This window comes from Anabrus simplex, chromosome 1 (assembly GCF_040414725.1).
Source record: "Anabrus simplex isolate iqAnaSimp1 chromosome 1, ASM4041472v1, whole genome shotgun sequence".
NCBI classification, from domain to species: Eukaryota; Metazoa; Arthropoda; class Insecta; order Orthoptera; family Tettigoniidae; genus Anabrus; species Anabrus simplex.
The window spans coordinates 1,646,622,099-1,646,644,265 of record NC_090265.1 but is presented as its reverse complement, the minus strand read 5'-3'; the positions used below and the strand labels follow the sequence as shown (position 1 = coordinate 1,646,644,265).

The following is a 22,167-nucleotide window of genomic DNA, read 5'->3' as shown; positions in this document are numbered from 1 at the left end:
CTTGTCGTACGACATCTCGCAGGCACTCAGTCAGTCAGAGGCTGTTAGTGCACGATGGCACATGTGTTGCATGACTGTACACCAGAAAAACAGCGTGCAGTTGTGCGTTTTTGTGGGCCAAAGGACTGTCCACAGAAGAAGTGCATCGCGAAATGGATCCCGTCTACGGTGGAAACTGTTTCTCACGCAAAGCTGTGTTCTATTGCATCCAGAAGTTTAACCATGGAAGGAAAAGCATCAGAGATGGGGAGCGTCCTGGTCGTCCTGCGGAGAACGCTTGGAACATCCACCGTACAGTCCTGACTTAGCCCCCAGTGACTTTCATCTGTTTGGGCCCCTAAAAAATCATTTGGGTTGCCGTTATTTTGATGTAGATGATGCCGAAATCTATGAGGTTACACGCTGGCTGCGACAGCAACCAAAGGACTTCTTTGCTGCTGGCTTTCAAGGACTTGTACAGAGATGGGATAAGTGCCTGAATGTACAGGGTGAATGTGGAAAAGTGAAATAAATGTCAGAAAGTTACTTTCATTATTTTTACCTCAATTTAGTTTTTCGACTTATTTATTGTCGCACCTTCGTATCAAAACTATGCATCATATCTAGAAAAAATATAAACGCCGTTTTCTTTGTATCAAACCATGCATTTTCTTTTCTCTCCAAATGGGAAGGAAGATCCTGAAAATATTTACAATGTTGTTTTGAAATTTTCCATTTCTCAACCAGCAAATAAACACGAACGTTACATTTTTGCAACACTAAGCGCGTGGTAAAAAAATGTTATTATAAAATACACAGATTTCCTTTTAGTTTTGTTGGGGATTGTACTGCTTATGGTGCCAACCATTATGTATTAGGTGATAATACAGGACTCTCTTTGCAGAATCATGAGATTCTGACCGATAAACTGACGTAGATGGAATTCTATTTCTCCTTGAGGAAATGTAATGTTAAGTGATCGGTGTTGTTAACCAACTAGATATACAGTATAATCATTGCCCTGCCATATTTTAGCGCAGTTACGGATGAGGATTTCGGAGGAGAGTCCGATCGGCGCTCCGTTTCGAAATATGTTAGCATATAAAAATCTCTGGTGACACGTTTGGTGTCTAACCGAGAAAACTTATTCAAACTTTGTCTTAGATCACCCCTCTGCTATCTGCTGCATTAATATGGAACGTTAAAAATGACACACTGACATCGTCAAATTGACATAGCTTCACATGGTGATGTACGCCACATTATTATTATTATTATTATTATTATTATTATTATTATTATTATTATTATTATTATTATTATTATTTTTCCAAGTTGTTTTACGTCGCACCGACATAGATAGGTCTTACGGCGACGATGGTAGCTAGGAATGGGAAGGAAGCTGTCGTGGCCTTAATTAAGGTACAGCCCCAGCATTTGCCTGGTGTGAAAATAGGAAACCATGGAAAACCACCTTCAGGGCTGCCGACAGTGGAGTTCGAACCCACTATTCCCGAATACTGGATATTATTATTATTATTATTATTATTATTATTATTATTATTATTATTATTATTATTTATTATTATTATTATTCCTACATACATCTTCATTATAGACCGTTATGCCTTTCAGCGTTCAGTCTGTAAGCCTCTGTGAATTTACTAAACGCCTCCACAATCCTCTCTTTGTAACTAGTTCTGTGGCCTCGTTTAGTCTCATACTTCTTATCTTTAAATCGTTAGAAACTGAGTCTAATCATCCTCTTGGTCTCCCTCTACTTCTCTTACCCTCCATAGCACAGTCTATCATTCTCCTTGGAAACCTATCCTCCTTCATTCGTCTCGCATGTTCCCACCACCGAAGCCGGTATATGCATACAGCTTCATCCATCGAGTTCAATCCTAACTTATTATCTCCTCACCTGAGTACACTCCTGCCATTGATCCCACCTGTTTGTACCAGCAATCATTCTCACTAATTTAATGTCTGTTACTTCTAACGTATGATTAACATATTTTGAGTCCACCCAGCTGTCACTCCCTAAAAGCAAAGTTGGTCTGAAAACAGACCTCTGTAAAATTTCGTCCGGTAGCTGATTTTCTTCTTACGTAATACAGTTGATCGCACCTGCGTGCTCACTGCATTAGCTTTGCTACACCTCGATTCAACCCCAGTTACTAATCTTCCATCCTGGGAGAACACACATCTTCAATACTTGAAATTATCTACCTGTTCCAGCTTTGTATCACCAATTTGACATTCAGTTCTCTTGGATTTCTTACCCACTGACATCAATTTAGTCTCTGAAAGGCTGATTTTCACATCATAGTCATTGCACATATTTTCATATTCAGTCTGCAAGCGTCTGTGCTTTCGGCACTATCTGCCAAAATGACCAAGTCATCAGCATACGCCAAACTGTTTACTACATTTCCAACTAACTGTCTCCCTCCCTGCCACTTTATATCTTTGAGCAGATTATCCTTGGAAACTAATTATCATAGTCTATTATTATTATTATTATTATTATTATTATTATTATTATTATTATTATTATTATTATTATTATTTAGTTAATAGTAGAGGATAGAGGAAGGTGACGGGAGTAATTTGTGACAAGAGAATGCCGATACGCCTGGCGTCGAAAATATACCGTACAGTTGTTCGTCCAGTCGCTATCATTGGAGCTGAGTGTTGGCCAGTCACCACACGAGTAGAGCACGAACTTCACGTTATGGTGATTCGCATGTCGCGTTAGTCGATGAGAATCTCTCTCCATGACCACATTACAAATGACGCTATTCGTAGGAAAATTGACGTCGTCTCAATAAATGAGAAAATGCGTCAGAGACGTCTCCATTTGTATGGCAACATCACGCGCGCAGCACCTCACACCGTCGCCAATACTGCCTACCACCTTAAAGTCAGCGGAACTCGATAAATTGGAAATCCAAAATAACGATGGCAGGATGCAATCAACGCCGACATAAGAACACTCCATCTACAGCGTAATGACGTTTTCGATCACTGGAAATGGCATTTCTTGATCAATCAATGGGACCCTACAACAGTAGGATAAACGCTTAGAGAATTATTATTAGACTATTATCATTATTATTATTATTATTATTATTATTATTATTATTATTATTATTATTATTATCGAACCCCTCAAAAGATATATTGCACTACACGACTTCACACACGGAGTAGCTTAGAGGTAGAACTCAACTTGGCGGGTTCCGTCCCGGCTCTGTGCCGTGGTATTTCAAGGTCCCGGCCTCATGCGGGCAGATTTATTTTAGCTCTAATTTTTCCAGTCTGTTGAGCAAGAAATATAACAACTACAACCCTACATGGTACCTATAAAATGACCAATTATTTAACAAAGGAAAGCACACTTCTTCTGTCGCTATACCGACACCTGAGGTTACGCTACTGCAAACAGTGTCTCACACGTGATTTTGGCCCTGTTTTATGGCCAGATGCCCTCCCAGAGGCCGACCGTACGTGGAGGGATATAATCACTATTGCGTGTTTCTGTGGTGTTTGTTGTGTTGTTTGAAGAAACATAAACCCCAGTCCCCGCGCCAGAAGAATTAATCACACGCGATTAAAATATCTGACATGGGCGGGAATCGAACCTGAGACCATTTGAACTAAAGACCTCAACTCTGATCCTTCAGCCAAGGAATCGGCAGCAGAAATCTCACGATTAACAAGTAACGACATGGAATATTTTTACGACCGCATTGTAATCGAAATCAACTTTTTTTTTGCTAGGTACTTTACGTCGCACCGACACAGATAGGTCTTATGGCGACGATGGGACAGGAAAGGGCTAGGAGTGCGAAGGAAGCGGTCGTGGCCTTAATTAAGGTACAGCCCCAGCATTTTCCTGGTGTGAAAATGGGAAACCACGGAAAACCATTTTCAGGGCTAGGGACAGTGGGGTTCGAACCTACTATCTCCCGAATACTGGATACTGGCCGCACTTAAGCGGCTGCAGCTATCGAGCTCGGTGAAATCAACTTTCAACCTACTAGGTCGTGTTACGTATATGTAGTACGTGTCGAAGAGATGTTAAATACAGAATAAAATGACCAACCGGACACCAGGGGTACAAACCTACAACCTCGCGATTTCGCGTCGGTACTACATATACGTAACATGACCTAATTAGGTTGGAAGTTGATTTCGAAAATAATGACAGGTTTCGTTCTTGAAAGTCCATCATCAGATTCTATCAAATTACACTTTTTCTCTACTAATTGTAAATTGATAAAAGTAGTTCAGAATTATTGAAACATTTATGTTCAAAATCTGTTAATAACCTTTAATATTTGAAAGTTACAACTTAGCTTAGTGATGTGCTCTTGTATCGTCGTCCTTTTAACTCCTTGTTAAAAATGCAGTCCATCTCTATGGTGCAATACTTAGCGTCATTATCAATCAGTCACTACAGATCTGCATTTAGGGCAGTCGCCCAGGTGGCAGATTCCCTATCTGTTGTTTTCCTAGGCTTTTCTTAAATGATCGCAAAGAAATTGGAAAATTATTGAACATTTCCCTTGGTAAGTTATTCCAATCCGTAACTCCCCTTCCTATAAACGAATATTTGCCCCAATTTGTCCTCTTGAATTCCAACTTTATTCTTCATATTGTGATCATTCCTACTTTTAAAGACACCACTCAAACTTATTCGTCTACTGATGTCCTCCCACGCCATCTCTCCTCTGACAGCACGGAACATACCATTTAATCGAGCAACTCGTCTCCTTTCTCCCAAATCTTCCCAGCCCAAACTTTGCAACATTTTTGTAACACTACTCTTTTGTCGGAAATCACCCAGAACAAATCGAGCTGCTTTTCTTTGGATTTTTCCAGTTCTTGAATCAAGGAATCCTGGTGAGGGTCCCATACACTGGAACCATACTCTAGTTGGGGTCTTACCAGAGACTTATATGCCCTCTACTTTACATCCTTACTGCAACCCCTAAAAGCCCTCATAACCATGTGAAGAGATCTGTACCCTTTATTAACAATTATATTTATGTGATTACCCCAATGAAGGTCTTTTCTTATATTAACACCTAGGTACTTACAATGATCCCCAAATGGAACTTTCACCCCATCAACGCAGTAATTAAAACTGAGAGGACTTTTCCTATTTGTGAAACTCACAACCTGACTTTTAACCCCGTTTATCATCATACCAGTGCCTGCTGTCCATCCCACAACACTATCGAGGTCACCCTGCAGCCGCTCACAATCTTGTAACTTATTTATTACTCTGTACAGAAAAACATCATCTGCAAACAGCCTTATCTCTGATTCCACATCTTTACACATATCATTGATATATATAAGAAAATATAGAGGTCCAATAATACTGCCTTGAGGAATTCCCCTCTTAATTATTACAGAGTCAAATAAATATAGCCACCCATTCAGTCACTTTTTTTTTCTAGTCCAATTGCACTCATTTTTGCCAGTAGTCTTCCATGATCTACCCTATCAAATGCCTCAGATAGGTCAATCTGCCATACCCAGAGGCTCTGGTTCGATTCCCTCCTCTGCCACGAAATTTGAAAAGTGGTACGAGCACTGGAACGGGGGCCACTCAGCCTCGGGAGGTCAATTGAGTAGAGAAGTCTTCCGTTCCCTCGTCAGCCATCTTCTGAGTGGTCTTTGGTGGTTTTTCAGTTCTCCGCCACCGAGCTCGATAGCTGCAGTCGCTTAAGTGCGACCAGTATCCAGTATTCGGTAGATAGTAGGTTCGAACCCCACTGTCGGCAGCCCTGAAAATGGTTTTCCGTGGTTTCCCATTTTCACACCAGGCAAATGCTGGGGCTGTACCTTCATTAAGGCCACGGCCGCTTCCTTCCCACTCCTAGCCCTTCCCTGTCCTATCGTCGCCATAAGACCTCTCTGTGTCGGTGCGACTTAAAGCAGCTAGCAGTTCTCCGCCAAACAAATGCCGGCATGGTACCTAACATAAGGCCACGGCTGCTTCTTTCCGCTTTCCTTGCCCATCCCTTCCAAATTCCCCATCCCTCACAAGGCCCCTATTCAACGTAGCAGGTGAATCCACCTGGACGACGTACTGGTCCTCCTCCCCAGTTGTACCCCGACCAAAATCTCACGCCCAGAACACTGCCCTTGATGTGAAGGAGGTGTGATCAGGGAGGTGAGAAGAGTAATGGAGTGGCCCTTCACCACAGCTAGCCTGTGAAGTGAGTGGGCCCACTTCGCAGGATGGAGAAGCTCTTGAGACCACGCCCATTCGGCACAACCGTGCGCTACTGAATGAGAGAGAACGCGGTTAAAACTAATTTTTCTTCCTCTTTAAGCACAAGGCACCTAATTATAATATACCGCACTGTACACAAAATTGTGATATTTAAAACTGTACTTTTCATAAAACTAAAGCCGCTCACAGATCACAAATTGACAAGAAAAAGCATTGCAATCACAGTCCAACTGTGAGCATTACTGTCCTTTGAACTGCGTAACTTTGGTGAAATGCTGTCTAATTTTTGTTCCCTGGATTTTTTCATATTGCATTCAGAATAAGTGTTTTAATCGAACGCTTGAAATATCAGTAAGCTTAATAGCGCACTTATTTGTAATTCAACTTTTTGATTTCAAGTCGTAAAATAAAGTTTTCATAGTTGTCGCTTCATCGTAGCATTCCTTCTTCGTAATGTTTTAATGATCATTCTCATACGTCTCAATGAAGCCCTCATGTTCCTAATTATCAATTTCAGTTTCTCTTCTTTCTTTTGACACTGTGCATGTTCAAAGCTTTCTCCATTTTCCTCGTCCGGGGATTGAACACCCTGAATAAACAAACGAGAATAGTATTAGTTAAAATGGGAACTACCGAACTATAATACGAGTAGGGCCTATATTGTGTTCAAAGCTCTTCTTCATCATCATCATCATCATCATCATCATCATCATTTGTTTACCCTCGAGGTTCGGCTTTTCCCTCGGACTCAGCGAGGGATCCCACCTCTACCGCCTCAAGGGCAGTGTCCTGGAGCTTCAGACTCTTGGTCGGGGGATACAACTGGAGAGTATGACCAGTACCTCGCCCAGGCGGCCTCACCTGCTATGGTGAACAGGGGCCTTGTAGGGGGATGGGAAGATTGGAAGGGATAGGCAAGGATGAGGGAAGGAAGCGGCCGTGGCCTTAAGTTAGGTACCATCCCGGCATTCGCCTGGAGGTGAAGTGGGAACCACGGAAAACCACTTCGAGAATGGCTGAGGTGGGAATCGAACCCACCTCTACTCAGTTGACCTCCCGAGGCTGAATGGACCCCGTACCAGCCCTCGTACCACTTTTCAAATTTTGTGGCAGAGCCGGGAATCGAACCCGGACCTCCGGGGGTGGCAGCTAATCACGCTAACCACTACACCACAGAGGCGGCTCAAAGCTCTTCCTGTAATAAAATAGGAAATGTTCTCACCTTTTGCACCTGAACAGTATTAATGCCACTGGTAGCAGCATTCTATACGATATTACTTCACTCCAGTGAGTCAACATCCCTAAATTGTGGTTCCATTATTGTTTAGAATGTCATCCAAACGGAACAATAAAGTATGTCAGCCAGTATCTTAATTTAAGTCGTCATGCGTTAATTACCTTAGGTGCTGACGGCTGTAAGTAGCTGGAACAGGCAGGGAATATGTTCGGGAAGGCATTCTCTCTCATTTATTCACTCAGTCAAGGCTAAAGTGCTCCGTACTAAGAGCACCATGAACACCTCTTAACTACCTTCGTATACTGGGCCCGACGGTCTGGGTTCATACAGAACCTATACCCATCCATGAAAAAGTAATCATACGCGTCTACGTCTAGGTCTACTACCATACGAGAAGAAATGGTGGAGTTTCTGTTCGTGTCAGTTCTATTGTTGCACCCATACATACAACAAAGACCCATGATAACAACAGTTATATTAGCACGTTGGGTGCCACGTGCCGCCATATGGCGTCACGGTGGTCTACAAATTTGAGATGGCGTGACGCCATATGGCGGCACACCGTTCTTGAAATCAGAGTTGGCGTGACGCCATATGGCGGCACAGTTAAGTTTCAGACGATGCGCCGTAGATAATCAGCTGTGACATCTATGCGCGTAAAATTGGTACTACGTGAAGGGCGAACTTCAGGGTCTATTCCACCTATGTATTTTTACTGTATGCCACCATGTGGCGCCACAGTATTCTTCCGAAGCCACTGACTGGCCAGTGGTCTTTGTCACAGGTGAAAGCGCGCCAGGCTTTGTTTATTCCTCGTTTACGTACGTATTATCACTCAGTTTATATAGTTGTGCAAAAATATAAAAAATGGAAGATATTGGTAATAATCTTACGAGGGAACACATACATGTGTTACACTCGGATTCGGTTGAAATTTGGTAGGAATATTCGTGGGAGGCAGTAGAATGCCAAGGTGAAAACTGCATGTACCCAGCGCAAGTTTAAACGCCAAAATTGAGCAAATAAATAGTCATAAAATTAGAAGTACCACGGGAGTATCGGGGTGTGGCGGAGAGGTAGGGAGGAACGAAACATCGGACGTGAACCAACCGGGCTGCGTCGAGCTGCGCCAGCAGCCAGGTAGCGTACAGTTAGCGCGTTTCCCTTAACTTCCCGATCAGATGTGCAAAACGTAAATATGAATACAGCACATGAAACAAGTGTACAAAGGACGATGTTTGAACAACGATGCCAATAAGGTTTGAAAAATTACAACGAGTAACAAGAACTCGGGCATGCCGAGACGCATATTTTCATTGTTTAGAGTTATCAGAAAACTGTTCACAACAATATGTAATGCAATATAAGTACTTGTTTTGCATTTTACTAGGTTTTCATAAATATTGCGTTAATTTGAATTAGGAAATAAATATCCCGTATTGGAAATTCGTATTGAACATTCCATGTCAAAAAATTCTGTGACACCATATGGCGTCACGCTATATTTTATCTTTCCTAAAAATTGATGTGACACCATATGGCGTCACGCATGACCATGGTATGGTGAGATAAAATTTACTTAGTACATCATATAAATACATCCCAAGATTATATAAACAGTCTACAACGCGTACAATTGCTTTGGCACCAGCGGAATGCAATTCAAAAACATGCCTGGCACCAGTGGAATAGTGTGCTACAATCGGCTCGGCACTCAACGTGTTAGGCAACTTGTCACAGGTAACTCACTGGGTGAATACAAACTTATGACTAGCAACTAGCACGCACTGCTGCCGCCTGCAAGGAGTGGTCCCGTTTGACCTGGCTAAGAGCCACTTCTTTACTCTTCTCACCGTCCTGGGTGGGATCCCTCGATGAGTCCGGGGGAAAAACCAACCCTGGAGGGAAAACGGATTAAATAAATAATTTAACTGAAACTTCCTGTTCACTCGTTAAAAAGGCGAGGAGAGACTACGTAGGCTACTATTGAGCACTTCACTAAAGTAAGTTATAACTTTCAATACCGTACCAGTATTAGAAGGTATATAAATAGAATTTAAACATAAATATTTCTATATTTCTGAATTATTTTCATAAATTTATAATAATTATTTAGAGGAAAGGCGTTTTTGCTAGAATCTCATGATGTTCTTTCAATCACTCAACATGTCATTCTTTGTTTAATTGTGTGTTTTAACAGGCATGTTACACGTTTGTAATTATTATATTTAGTGCTCGACAAACTCGAGAATTTAAAATTACATTAAATGAGCCTACACGTGAAAGTACGGCTTCTTTTTAACAACAGACCGATTTATTGGAATGTAAAATAAGATAAAAATAATAATAATATTAAAACAATGTTATTGGATTTAAGTTCCACTTACTACTTTATCGATTTTCGCAAACGCCGGAATTTAGTCCCGAAAAAGTTCTTTTACGTGCCAATAAATCTACCGACACGAGGCTGACGTATTTGAGCACCTTCAAATACCACCGGACTGAGCCAGGATCGAGCCTGTCAAGTTAGGGTCAAAAGGCCAGTGCCTCAACCGTCTGAGCCACTCAGTCCGGCAAAACAAAATCCAAAGGACAACATTCCGGCGACATGACGTCTACAAAACCGTAAAGTTAGTAAGCGGGAATGTAAATCTTCATGATTATTATTTTTTTATTATTATTATAACTAACATTTTATATTATTATCATTGGTAAACACAGTTGACGATTCGCCTTCTTTTCCTGAAGGTGTTTTAAAAGCCTGGGTTCGCTTAATATAAATGCTTCTTCAATAATTCGTGTTTTAGGATGAAGAGTTGGAGCCAATTGTGAGGTTCAACAGGAAATGCCGGATGAATTGTGATGGGCAAGTCGACAGAGAGAGCTTCCAGAAGCTTCTATGGAGAGTGGCTTACAAACAACTTCGCCAGGGAGAATGGAAGAGACTCGCACTTCACTGGACTTTCACAGATGATCAGATACGGGCAATCGAGCATCAGTATACAGGTATGGCACAGGGCGATTCATTCCTTCATAAATCACTGCCATGATCTGGGGTTTATTATTGCAATATACTAACTTGGTTGTCCTATCATGAATTTTAAACTTTGTTTATTCGCCCAGAGCCCAAAGGAGGCAATTGGACATAGGATAGACAAACTTGTGTACTGTAATGGATGCGCGGTTTTAGTACATTGAAAATTAATTAATATTCCATTTTCTAATTTAAAATATCATAGAATGGTTTCCAGCGACTTTCACTCTTTCATTCCAGATGAATTATGGGATGGAAGCTATAATAAAATGTTATACAACTTCCCACTTGTTGAACGTCGCAGTAACACATCGAAGGTTTTCGGTGACGGAAGTATGGGAAAGACCTAAGATTCGAAAGAAAGCGACCGTGGCCTTAATTAAGGGACAGCATCAGCATTTACCAGCTGTGAAAATGGAAAACGACGGAAAACAAATTCAGGGCTGCCGATGGTGGGAATCGAATCCGCTATCTCTCGAATGTAAGCTCACAGCTGCGAGATTCTAACCGCACGGCCAACTCACTCTGTCTTTCGAATTCTAGTCCCATTTGAATCCCTCCTTTCACTCTCTCTATCTCTCTTTCTCTCTCTCTTGTCGTTCCCTCAATTTTGAGTAGTAGGCTATTGGTCAGTTGTCTCCAACTCTTGCTGTCCTCGGCACCAAAGATGTTCAACCCAGTTATATTCTTGATAATGTTCGACCATTGAGTGGGAACTGGTCCGCGATTTCTCCTGCCAGGAGCATTTCCAGGAAAGATCAGATATTCTATGCTGTCATTAACACGTCATAGAGTGTGTCCAAAGAAATACAAAAATCTTCTCTCTCTCTCTCTCTCTCTCTCTCTCTCTCTTTGGCATATTGATTATAGCCTGATTCTGGAGTTGAACTGATTTATAATTATATAATTGGTGCAAAATGCTGTCGAAGGCATGCGCAACATTGCTTTGTAGCACCACATTTCGAAGGAATCGATTTTCTATGAAGAGCCCAAGTCTCGGCTCGATATAGGAAAACAGAAAATACCAGACTGGATAATAAACTCACTTTATTGGTTTAAAAAAAAAAACAGAGCGATCCTTCCATAAATGCGACAAATTCGTCATTACATTTTAGCTATAGCTTTCCTTCTCTTAATCTCGGTAGCACAGGTAGCAGAATTTGAAATGATTGATCCAAGGTATTGTATTTCTGAGACGTTTCCTCATTCCTTGAAATGTCTATGCTGGCTAATTTCTCGGCTCTATCAACAGTCATTTTGATCTTGTTCATGTTAATTTGTGCTCTCAATTGTTACTTTAATTTATAAAAACTACATGAGTCACAGAAATCAAGTTTTGAGGAAAACAAGAAACACCGTTAATCGTAAAATGGTAGGCCTTCAATTTTCTTACGGGAGAATATGATACAACGTACATTTCTTCAATCTCTTCACACTGTAACACTATTAACATACGTGTAAAAAGGTATGTTACAATGTTACATTTCTTGTTTCGTCAGGCTGAAATCTTTAAGAAATAGAAATGTATTTATTTAAAGTTAATTAAAGGTAGGACCAGAGGTCCCTTGGGCTGTAACTAACTGCCACTTTGACTTAAATGTATCAACTAATATGCACAATCTAATAAAAATAATACATAAAAAAGCGTTTAATATTTGAACAGTACCGCGGAGTGTAGCCCATTATTTCACACTTTAACAATATTAACATTTATGTGTAAAAGGTATGTTACAATGTTATATTTCTTGTTTCGTCAGGCTGAAATCTTTAATTATTATTATTATTATTATTATTATTATTATTATTATTATTATTATTATTATTATTATTATTATTATTATTATTATTATTATTATTATTATTGGTATGGAACCCACAGCAAGATGCAAGACCGCATCATCGTCGCGCGTAGGCAAGTGCGAGAGATATCTGGCGACACAAATGATGTACTTCCGTGAATTATTGACCTTATTATAGAGGTGAACAATTGCACGGTCAATATAATTCATATCGTTTATTTGCTATAATTTTACTGTATTTCCATTCTTCATCTGTTTTTCGATTTAATTTCTTGCCTGTACCTCGTATCTTCAGGCTTAAGTGATAACGCCGTAACTTAAGTCATCTTCCTATCTGTTTATCTAAGAATCCCTGCGCGTAAATTTCCCCTCTGTTACCGACTTCTTATATCCGTAACTCATATCATCAATTTAGTGAGGGACATTTGATTTTCCAATACTACATCCTCTTGGTACTTACATGTTCTCCCTATCCGGCTGTCCTCAGTTATAATCCTATTTTCTGTTAATTTCAATTTCCTTTACTGTATTACTTTCCTCCTTATTTACTCCGTATGTATGCGAGTGCTAATCCCGAAACCTGGACACACTTTTCTTTGAGGAAAATTTCCAAACTGTTCAAATGTATAATTTTGGCCCCGAAAAAATCTCGAAATATGGATATAACTTAATGACGGCACAAACCTTCGTTTCAGGGTAATTGGTGGCTAAACACTAAGTCTCATTACAAAACAGATAGCTGTTAAATTTGGAGAGAAACTTTGATCCTATGACTTATTTTCGTGTCTCGCTTGTTGATACGTTAAATAGTGCTGCATTTCTCGACTGTAATCAAATCTTTCGAAATCGATTGTTGCTTGCATTACGAAAAAGCGCCTGCCTTTATAATGAATACTCTCCATCTCTATTGTGAATTGCAGTTGCCAAGTGAGCCTGCCGTTTTAGTAGAAACTCCGAAACTCGATTGTGATTGGCAGAAGGAAATGTGGCCTGCAATTATCAACAGAACTTTCCCAATAGCCTACCGTACGTCGGAAACACCGTATGGTGTCCCCCCTATCTCGGATAGCCCTATGAGAAATGCAATTTAATATTATCTTACTCGCCGCCTTCAGAGTAATTTACGGAGATATTCGTAGGCCTATACAATGTAGAATACCGTAGCGAAGCACGGGTATATTTGCTAATGTTTACTAATTTAATTTTCCTAATACCCGGGAGTCATATTGTTGATGGTTTTCTCCCAACAATCATGACACCAGTTGCAAGGAACAACTCCAAGAAATGCGGGGACTTCAGGAACATTAGCCTGATATCCAATGCAGAAAAAGTATCTTACTGTACCAGCTAGAAGACTGTAGGGTAATACATATAGAATAGAGTTACACTGCAGAAGTACGGTATGGTTTTTGATAAGACAATTGGAGTGTTGATGACTATTGCTAGGAGAAGGAGAGAAAGTTTATTCTCTTTTAATTTATTTAGGAAAGATCTTTGACAGAATTAAATGGGAGGAGCTAATGGATATTCTAAACAGGAAACGAGTAGAATGGAATGAGAGGAAACAGAAGATCAGAATGCAGATATAGTAAGTGACATGGCAGTGGAAAGCAGGATAGGAAGGGGCATTAAAAATTGTGCTAAACTCTATCCCATTCTGTTCAGTTCCTTTCTGGAAGAGATTGTTGGGAAATGTCTGGGTGGAAGAGAAGGAGTACTTGCTGATGGCAGAAGGCTAGAGTGCATTCGATTTTTGGATGACATGGTGTTGTTAGCCGAGAATGAACGGGCTCCACATGGAAAGCTAGCAGACATGAATGTAGCCTGTGAACAATATGGAATGCGCATTAGTAAGGGGAAGACAAATGGCACGGTGATAAGTGCAAAAGGATATAAGAAAAACAACAAAACAGGCTAAGAAAATATTGAGCAAAAGTTAGCATTTAAATATCTAGAAAGCATTCAAACAGATGACACGAGATGCAGGTGGACGGTCACAGCTCGCATTGCCGCAGCTAGGAAGACATTCAACAGAAAGAAGAGACTCTTGTGTGGACACTTGGGCAGAAGTCTATAGCAGGGCCTCTCATACGCCCAAATCTCACGCGTGCAAACCGCGGCGCAGAGTTTCTGTGCACAGTGCATCCGTCCCGCTCAGCTCGACTCGGGCCACCGCTTCGTCTCTGGGCTACTCGGCTAAGCTCGGCTCAACTTGGCTCAACTCAGCTCGGATTTGGAGCGCTACGGAGCAACTGAGGAAGAGGGAGACAGGGGGAGTGAGCGAGACAGGCGTGGGGAAAGAGAGAGAGAGAGAGAGCGCTTTTGCTCCAAATCGAGGAGTGGTGGTCTGCACTCTGGTCAACCAAGCGAAGTCGTCTTTTGCACCGTGCACAGTGCATGCACCAGGCGCATCCACCCTGAGAGCCCCTGGTCTATAGCCCAGGCTGGCGAAATGATTTGCTTAGAGTGTGGTGTTGTATGGAGCCGAAACCTGAACACTAAGGAAGGAATGTGGAGTTGAACTAGAAAATTGTGAGAGGTGGATGTGGAGAAAAATTGAATTGGTATCGTGTCTGGAAAGAGGTATTGGGAAGAGTTGGAGAAAATATAGAGGTATGAAATGCTGTCCAAGCAAGGAAGAGAATGTGACTTGTGCACTTTTAACGAAGAGAATGTTTGCTCGTGGAAGGAGAAGAAGAGAACGGTAGAGGTACTACCTCGTGAAGGGTAGCAGCTAGTAGCAAACAAAGAGCGGTGACGAAGGCAGGACTGCATGGAGAACTGTTGTATGAAGGCATAACGGAGGGCAGAACACGCTGTATAGTTTATGCTGAAAGTAAAGATTAAACTTATAAACCGTACATTATGGCTAGGATATCTGAAAATTTGCATTGATAATTAGCGATAAAAACTGTGTGACGCGATGTTGTCTAGCAACCGTGCAGGCTGTGATGTAGGATTGATGGATGGCCATGAATGACACACGTATTATCAAAGAGGAACTTTACAGTACAGATGCTCGATGTGATCTTGCAGCCGGACTAATTATCTCATTCGTGCTAGTTTCGTAGGCCCTGAGTCAGTTTTCTTCTTTCATTGCACTGAACCCCACACTAATCTACTCCAAATTCTCCGCAGATATCGCTCGAAAACGGTTCGTTAGATGCAAATAAATTTCAGTTTGAGTTCCATTTTTTGAAAGACACACTTATTACCATTTGATTTTACCTGCAGGATATTTTATACTATTTCTTGATTTTGCCTTAACTTTTGTATTATCATTGTTATACAAATTTTGTTTTGGAATTTTCAATCACTCAGTCAATCAATTCATGGATACTGATCTGTATTTAGGGCAGTCCCCCAGGTGGTGGATTCCCTATCAGTTGTTTCGTAGCATTTTCTTATATGATTTCAAAGAAATAGAGAGTTTCTTGAACATATCCCTTGGTAAGTTATTCCAATCCTTAACTCCCCTTCCTATAAACGAATATTTGCCCAAATTCGTCCTCTTGAATTCCAACTTTGTCTTCACATTGTGATCTTCCCTTCACTGAAAGACACCACTCAAACTTATTCATCTACTAATGTCATACCACGTCATCTCTCCGCTGACAGCTCGGAACATACCACTTAGTCGAGCAGCTCTCTTCTTTCTCTCAGTTCTTCCCAGCCCAAACTTTGCTGCAACATTTTTGTTATGCTACTCTTTTGTCGGAAATAACCCAGAACAAATCGAGCTGCTTTTCTTTGGATTTTTTTCCAGTTCTTGAATCAAGTAATCCTGGTGAGGTTCCCATACACTAGAACCATACTCTAGTTGGGATTTTACCAGACACTTATATACCCTCTCCTTTATACCCTTACTACAACACCTAAACACCGTAACCATGTGCATAGATCTGTACCCTTCATTTACAATCCCATTTTTGTGATTACCCCAATGAAGATCTTTCTTTATGTTAACACCTGGATACTTGCAATGATCCATAAAAGGAATTTTCACCCCAGTAATGCAGTAATTAAAACAGAGAGAATTTTTCCTATTTTTAAAACTCACAACCCGACTTTTAACCCCGTTTCATCATCATACCATTGCCTGCTGTCCATCTCACAACACTATCAATGTCATTTTGCAGTTGCTCACAGCCTTGTAATTTATTACTCTATATAAAATAACATCATCCGCAGAATGCCTTCTCTCTGATTCCACTTCTTTACTCATATCATTTATATATTTAAGAAAACATAAAGGTTCAATAATACTGCCATGAGGAATTCCCCTCTTAATCATTACAGTCTCAGATAAAGCCTTGCCTACTCCAATTCTCTGAGATCTATTTTCTAGAAATATAGCAACCCATTCAGTCACTTTTGTCTAGTCTAATTGCACTCATTTTTGCCAGTAGTCTCCCATGATCCACCCTATCAAATGCTTTAGACAGGTCATTAACGATAAAGTCCATTTGACCTCCCGAACCCAATATATCTGCTATATCTTGCTGGAATACTACAAGTTGAGCTTCAGTGGAATAACCTTTCCTAAACCCAAACTGCCTTCTATCGAACCAGTTATTAATTTCACAATCATGTCTAATATAATCAGAAAGAGCGCCTTTCCAATTGTTAGCTGCAACGCATGTCAAAGTTACTGACCTGTAGTTTTCAGATTTATGTCTATCACACTTTTATTTATAGCGGGGCTAATATAGCAACTCTCCATTCATTTTATATAGCTCCTTCATGCAAACAATAATCAAATAAGTATTTCAGATATGGTACTATATCCCAACCCATTGTCTTTAGTATATCCTCAGAAATCCTCTAAATTCCAGCCGATTTATTAGTTTTCAACTTTTGTATCATATTGTAAATGTCGTTATCATATGTAAATTTTAATACTTCTTTAGCATTAGTCACCTCCTCTATCTGGACATTATCCTTGAAACTAACAATCTTTACATACTGCTCACTGAATACTTCTGCCTTTTGAAGTTCCTCACATACAAACTCCCCTTGTTCGTTAATGATTCCTGGAATGTCCTTCTTGGAACCTGTTTCTCCTTTAAAGTACATATACGTACCCTTCCATTTTTCACCAAATTTGTATGACTGCCAATTATGCTTGCCATCATGTTATCCCTAGCTGACTTCTTTGCCAGATTCAATGTCCTAGTAAGATCCTTCAATTTCTACTTACTTCCACAGCCATTTCTAACTCCATTTCTTTCCAACCTGCACCCCCTTCTTAGTCTCTTTACTTCCGTGTTATAATATAGTGGATCTTTACTATTCCTTACCATCTTTAAAGGTACAAACCTATTTTCACATTCCTCAACAACTGCTTTAAACCCTTCCCACAGTCTATTTACATTTTTATTTACCGTTTTCCACCGATCATAGTTACTTTTAAAAATTCCCTCATGCCTGCTTGATCAGCCATATGGTACTGCCTTATAGTCCTACTTTTACGACGTTTTTTATATCACATTTATTTTTAACTACGACAAAAACAGCTTCATGATCATTAATACCATTTATTACTTCGGTTTCTCTATAGAGCTCATCTGGTTTTATCAGCATCACGTCCAGGATATTTTTCCCTCTAGTTGGTTCCATCACTTTCTGAATCAGCTGTCCTTCCCATATTAGCTTATTTGCCATTTGTTTGTCATGCTTCCTGCCGTTCGTATTACCTTCCCAATTGACATTTGGTAAATGCAGATCTCTCACTACAATCATATTCCTTTCCATGTCGTTTCCCACGTACCTGATTACCTTACCAAATAATCCTGAATCAGCGTCAGCACTACCCTTCCCCGGTCTGTACACTCCAAGTTGCCTATTATGTTTAGAAAGGAGCCTTACAGGTAGAATTTCATGTTTGTCATCTTTAACTTTTTCGTAGCTTACAAATTCTTCTTTCACCAGTATGAATACTCCCCCTCCCACCATTCCTACCCTATCTCTACGATACACACTCCTGTTCCGTGGGAAAATTTCTGCGTCCATTATATCATTACTCAGCCATGATTCAGCTCCTATTACAATATCTGGTAAGTATATATATATATATATTAAATTACTTAATTATATTCCTTTCTTTATTATACTTCTACAGTTCAACACTGACATTCTTATGTCATCCCTGCTTGACTTCCAGATCCTTGTAACCACCCCGTTTCCTTGAATGTATCTCCTTATAACCTTTCTAAACAAATTCCCTAACTAATACGTACCACTGCGGTTTAAGTGAAGGCGTTCTGAGCGCAGATCTCAATCTCCTACCCACCCATTAGGATCTAGAATTTTGAATTTCATTCTGATATTTGGATGCTCGTTTGAATTTTTATCTCGGATTTCCATATTGTCCATATTTTAAAATATTTATATTTAGAGAACTTTTAAATCTGATCTTGAGTTTCCTTTTCACCTTTTCGTTTTGATTTTTATATTTTCCCTTTGGAATTTTTTGCATGATTCTGACCTTTATATTTAAATCGTATTTATCAATTTTCATTTTCAATCTTGGATTTGTAATTTACTAATATTTTCATTTTTGAAAAAATCAGTCAGTTTAACACCTATCAAATTAAGTTATTTTTTCCCGGTAATAATCTTATATGATAAAAATACTATTTATAGAATGTACTTTCCAAGCATCGTTTAGGAATTATCATCGTTTCAGGGAAGTATTTAATTATCATACGGAGAGAATGGAGCTAGCTAACAGGGGGGTGGGGGGCGGCCAAAAGGGCCTTAGAAAAACGTCGCACTGACGTACGTAGGTTTAGTACAAATGTCAGCAAGGGAATCTCATAAGGCCTTCCACCTTAGATTAAACATTACTCTAGTACGAAGTCGGGGTGAGTTGCTAACAGTATGTACACGATATATCAATCCTACTAATAGCACATTAACAACTGAAGGAGAAATTTGCTCTTTCCAACAGGTCAGTCCAGTTACAAGGAGCATGGTTATCGTATGTTGCTCATCTGGGCACAGGGATTGGGACCGCAAGTGAATCCTGTCAAGGAACTGCATGAAAGTCTTGCGGCCATAGGGAAGACCTCAGTAGCAGGTAAGTCATTTTAAATTTATCTTCTACAGTATAGTTATTCTGTAACACAAAATATACAGGCTTATTCTGAGCATACTCGTCCTTATATCCTGTCTGGAAATATGTCAAAATATGTTTCAATTCTATGCCAAAAACCAACTTCGTGGGGGGGTACCATGCAAGCTAATAACCTTGTCGACCTGGGTTTGATTCCTGCCTTTTATAGAGATTCCTGGACTGAGGGATAGAACTCGGTTCACTCGGCCTCTTGAAACCAACTGATAAAATGTCTGATATAATAATAATAATAATAATAATAATAATAATAATAATAATAATAATAATAATAATAATAATAATAATAATGATGATGATGATGTATGTTCAGTCCTCAGCAGCAAGACTGGTTGGATCCTCAACAGCTCCACCATCGGATGTCATATATGATCTAGGCATCATTGAAGAGGTGTACTAAGGAAAAGAGGAGTGAGATTGTTTCCCGTTGCTTTCCTCGCCGAGCCAGAAGTTGCTATTTCATATCAGTCTGCCAAGCCCACCGAAATGCATGCATAAACCGACCCTATGAGCAACATTTTCACACCATTCATAGCAGGGACTGGCTGTATAAGGAATGGAATTACTAGCATCGCTCATACCTCAGTCACTTTCATATTGTCAAAGCCAAGGATAAGACTGAGACAGGTCAATGAAAGTAACAAACTTGCTCTAGCCTATACCAGAAGACACAGTGTACTTTGAACACCAAGTCCCGCCAGCAAAGGCATAATAATAATAATAATAATAATAATAATAATAATAATAATAATAATAATAATAATAATAATAATAATAATAATAATAATAATAATAGCATCCGCCACGAAATCGTTGGGTTGTGGATTCGGATCGCACTATTATTTAGCGTATGGCTTATACAGACAATATCAGTAATATATATACATATTTACAGCTGAGAAACAAATTAATTTGAGCTTCACAATTGAATATCAAGTTTTTCAATCCAACGTACAGCTTCTGGAGATACCAGCAGGAAGTCATCTTCACCACCGTGATACGCTCGAATCTTACATTCCCTGACGATATGATGAACAGTCTGGTGTGGAGCTCCGCAGTCACAGTCTGGATTAGGTAGCTTTTTCCACTTATGGAGAGCGGCTTTGCACCGGCCATGTCCTGTTCTGATTCTATTCAGGGCAGTCCAGGTCTTGCGTGATAGGTGGGATCCACTTGGAAGTTCGGAACCTGAGAAGAAGGTATGAAGGCGCACATCCGTTGCTGCTTCCCATCTACTTTTCCACTCATCAAGAGATTTAAAATCCTTAGCATCCCTGTTAGCAGCATCACGCAGAGTTGGATGGCGTGATTTCAGTCTATTAAGATTCAGAAGTGGGAGGTAACTATTCACGGGTAGACTAGGATTTCTTGAGATCTTGTGGAATTCCTTCATACGGGCATTAGATCGGCGTAGATCAGATGGCATTATACCAGTTAGCAGTGGAAGCCAATGAACTGGAGTAGATGTGATTGCGCCAGATATGATGCGCGTTGTGGTATTAAGCTGGGTGTCAACAAGCCTTGTATGATGACTGTTCATCCAAACAGTTGCACAATTCTCAGCACTTGAATACACCAAACCCAGGGCTGAAGATCGCAAAGTGGTTGCTGAAGATCCCAGGTAGTTCCACACAGTTTATGAAGGATGTTATTTCGAGACTTCAACTTTTGTGCTAAGTTCAGGAGGTGATACCCGGTTAGTCATTTTTATTATACACTTAAGAACTCTTCGATATGTACTATAAGTAGGCTTCTGAACATGACGTAATACACTGAAAAATTATTTCGAGAACAGTTTTCACCTTGTGTTGAACACTCAACCGTCCGCTGTTCACCATTTTACAAAGATATGTTTGTGCTGGTGGATATGATTGCATGCGATTTGTGGCGCTGTGTATAGGGTTTTTCACGAACATCAACATGTACTAGTGCAGTTAGAAACGTCGAAACTACAATATTGCACATGGAATTTCGTGCCCTATCTTCTGGAATGTTTCAAGACGAAGTATGTTACCACTTTAGCTAACAGTTTATCTCCATCCCTCGCATTCTCTTTCTCCAACTGCAAAATATAATTGATCTGTGGTCTTTATTTTCAGATTCTATTAAGAAGAAAGTGGATGAAGAACGTGAGGGCCGTTATAACAAGAATGACAGGGGAAAGTGTCACTCCTGCAGCCTGGTATAGTGGTCACAAGACAGAGACATCAAGTCTAGCTCAGTAAACATTTTTGTGATACTTGTGTGAGCAATTTAATTTCCTGGTCTAATAATTCTGACGACAGAATTGTATAGAAACAGACAGCTGCGTATGCAAGAGGAAGATTCATATCAACACTTTCATATCATACAAGTTACTGAATTATGCCATACATAATTCAAAAAGTGTTCAACTCGATATTATGCCGATTATTTAATGGTTTTATTTTTTTATAAAATATGCGTTATTTGTACTTTGTGTAATTTTGTTAGTCTGTTATTAAACGCAATCTGATGGTGTCCTTCGAAAACTGTTTTCCTAAATGAAAACCCTATAATAATTTATATTCCATGTAACTTTATTTCCTTGTCTCTAAAACCAAGAATAACGGCCTAGAGGATTCGTCGCACTGAGCATGCGTCACCTCCTAATCTGCAGGCCTTCGCGCTGAGCAGTGTTCGCTTGGTAGGCTATGGATCTTTAAGGCTGTAGCTCCATGGGGTAAGTAAGTAATTTTACTTCGCTCT

At 40.0% G+C, this 22,167-nt stretch overlaps 1 protein-coding gene across 1 annotated transcript in view; it reads left to right on the top strand.

Annotated features, from left to right (window-relative positions):
* Window positions 1–21,628, top strand: part of LOC136863409 (ankyrin repeat and death domain-containing protein 1A-like) — a 164,648-nt gene extending 143,020 nt beyond the window's left edge. Inside the window, exons 13-15 of the mRNA XM_068226438.1 lie at window positions 10,280–10,478; window positions 19,258–19,386; window positions 21,540–21,628. Of these exons, the coding sequence (XP_068082539.1) occupies window positions 10,280–10,478; window positions 19,258–19,386; window positions 21,540–21,628 (417 nt within the window). The remainder of the gene's footprint in view (window positions 1–10,279; window positions 10,479–19,257; window positions 19,387–21,539) is intronic.
* Window positions 21,629–22,167: the final 539 nt, after the last annotated feature.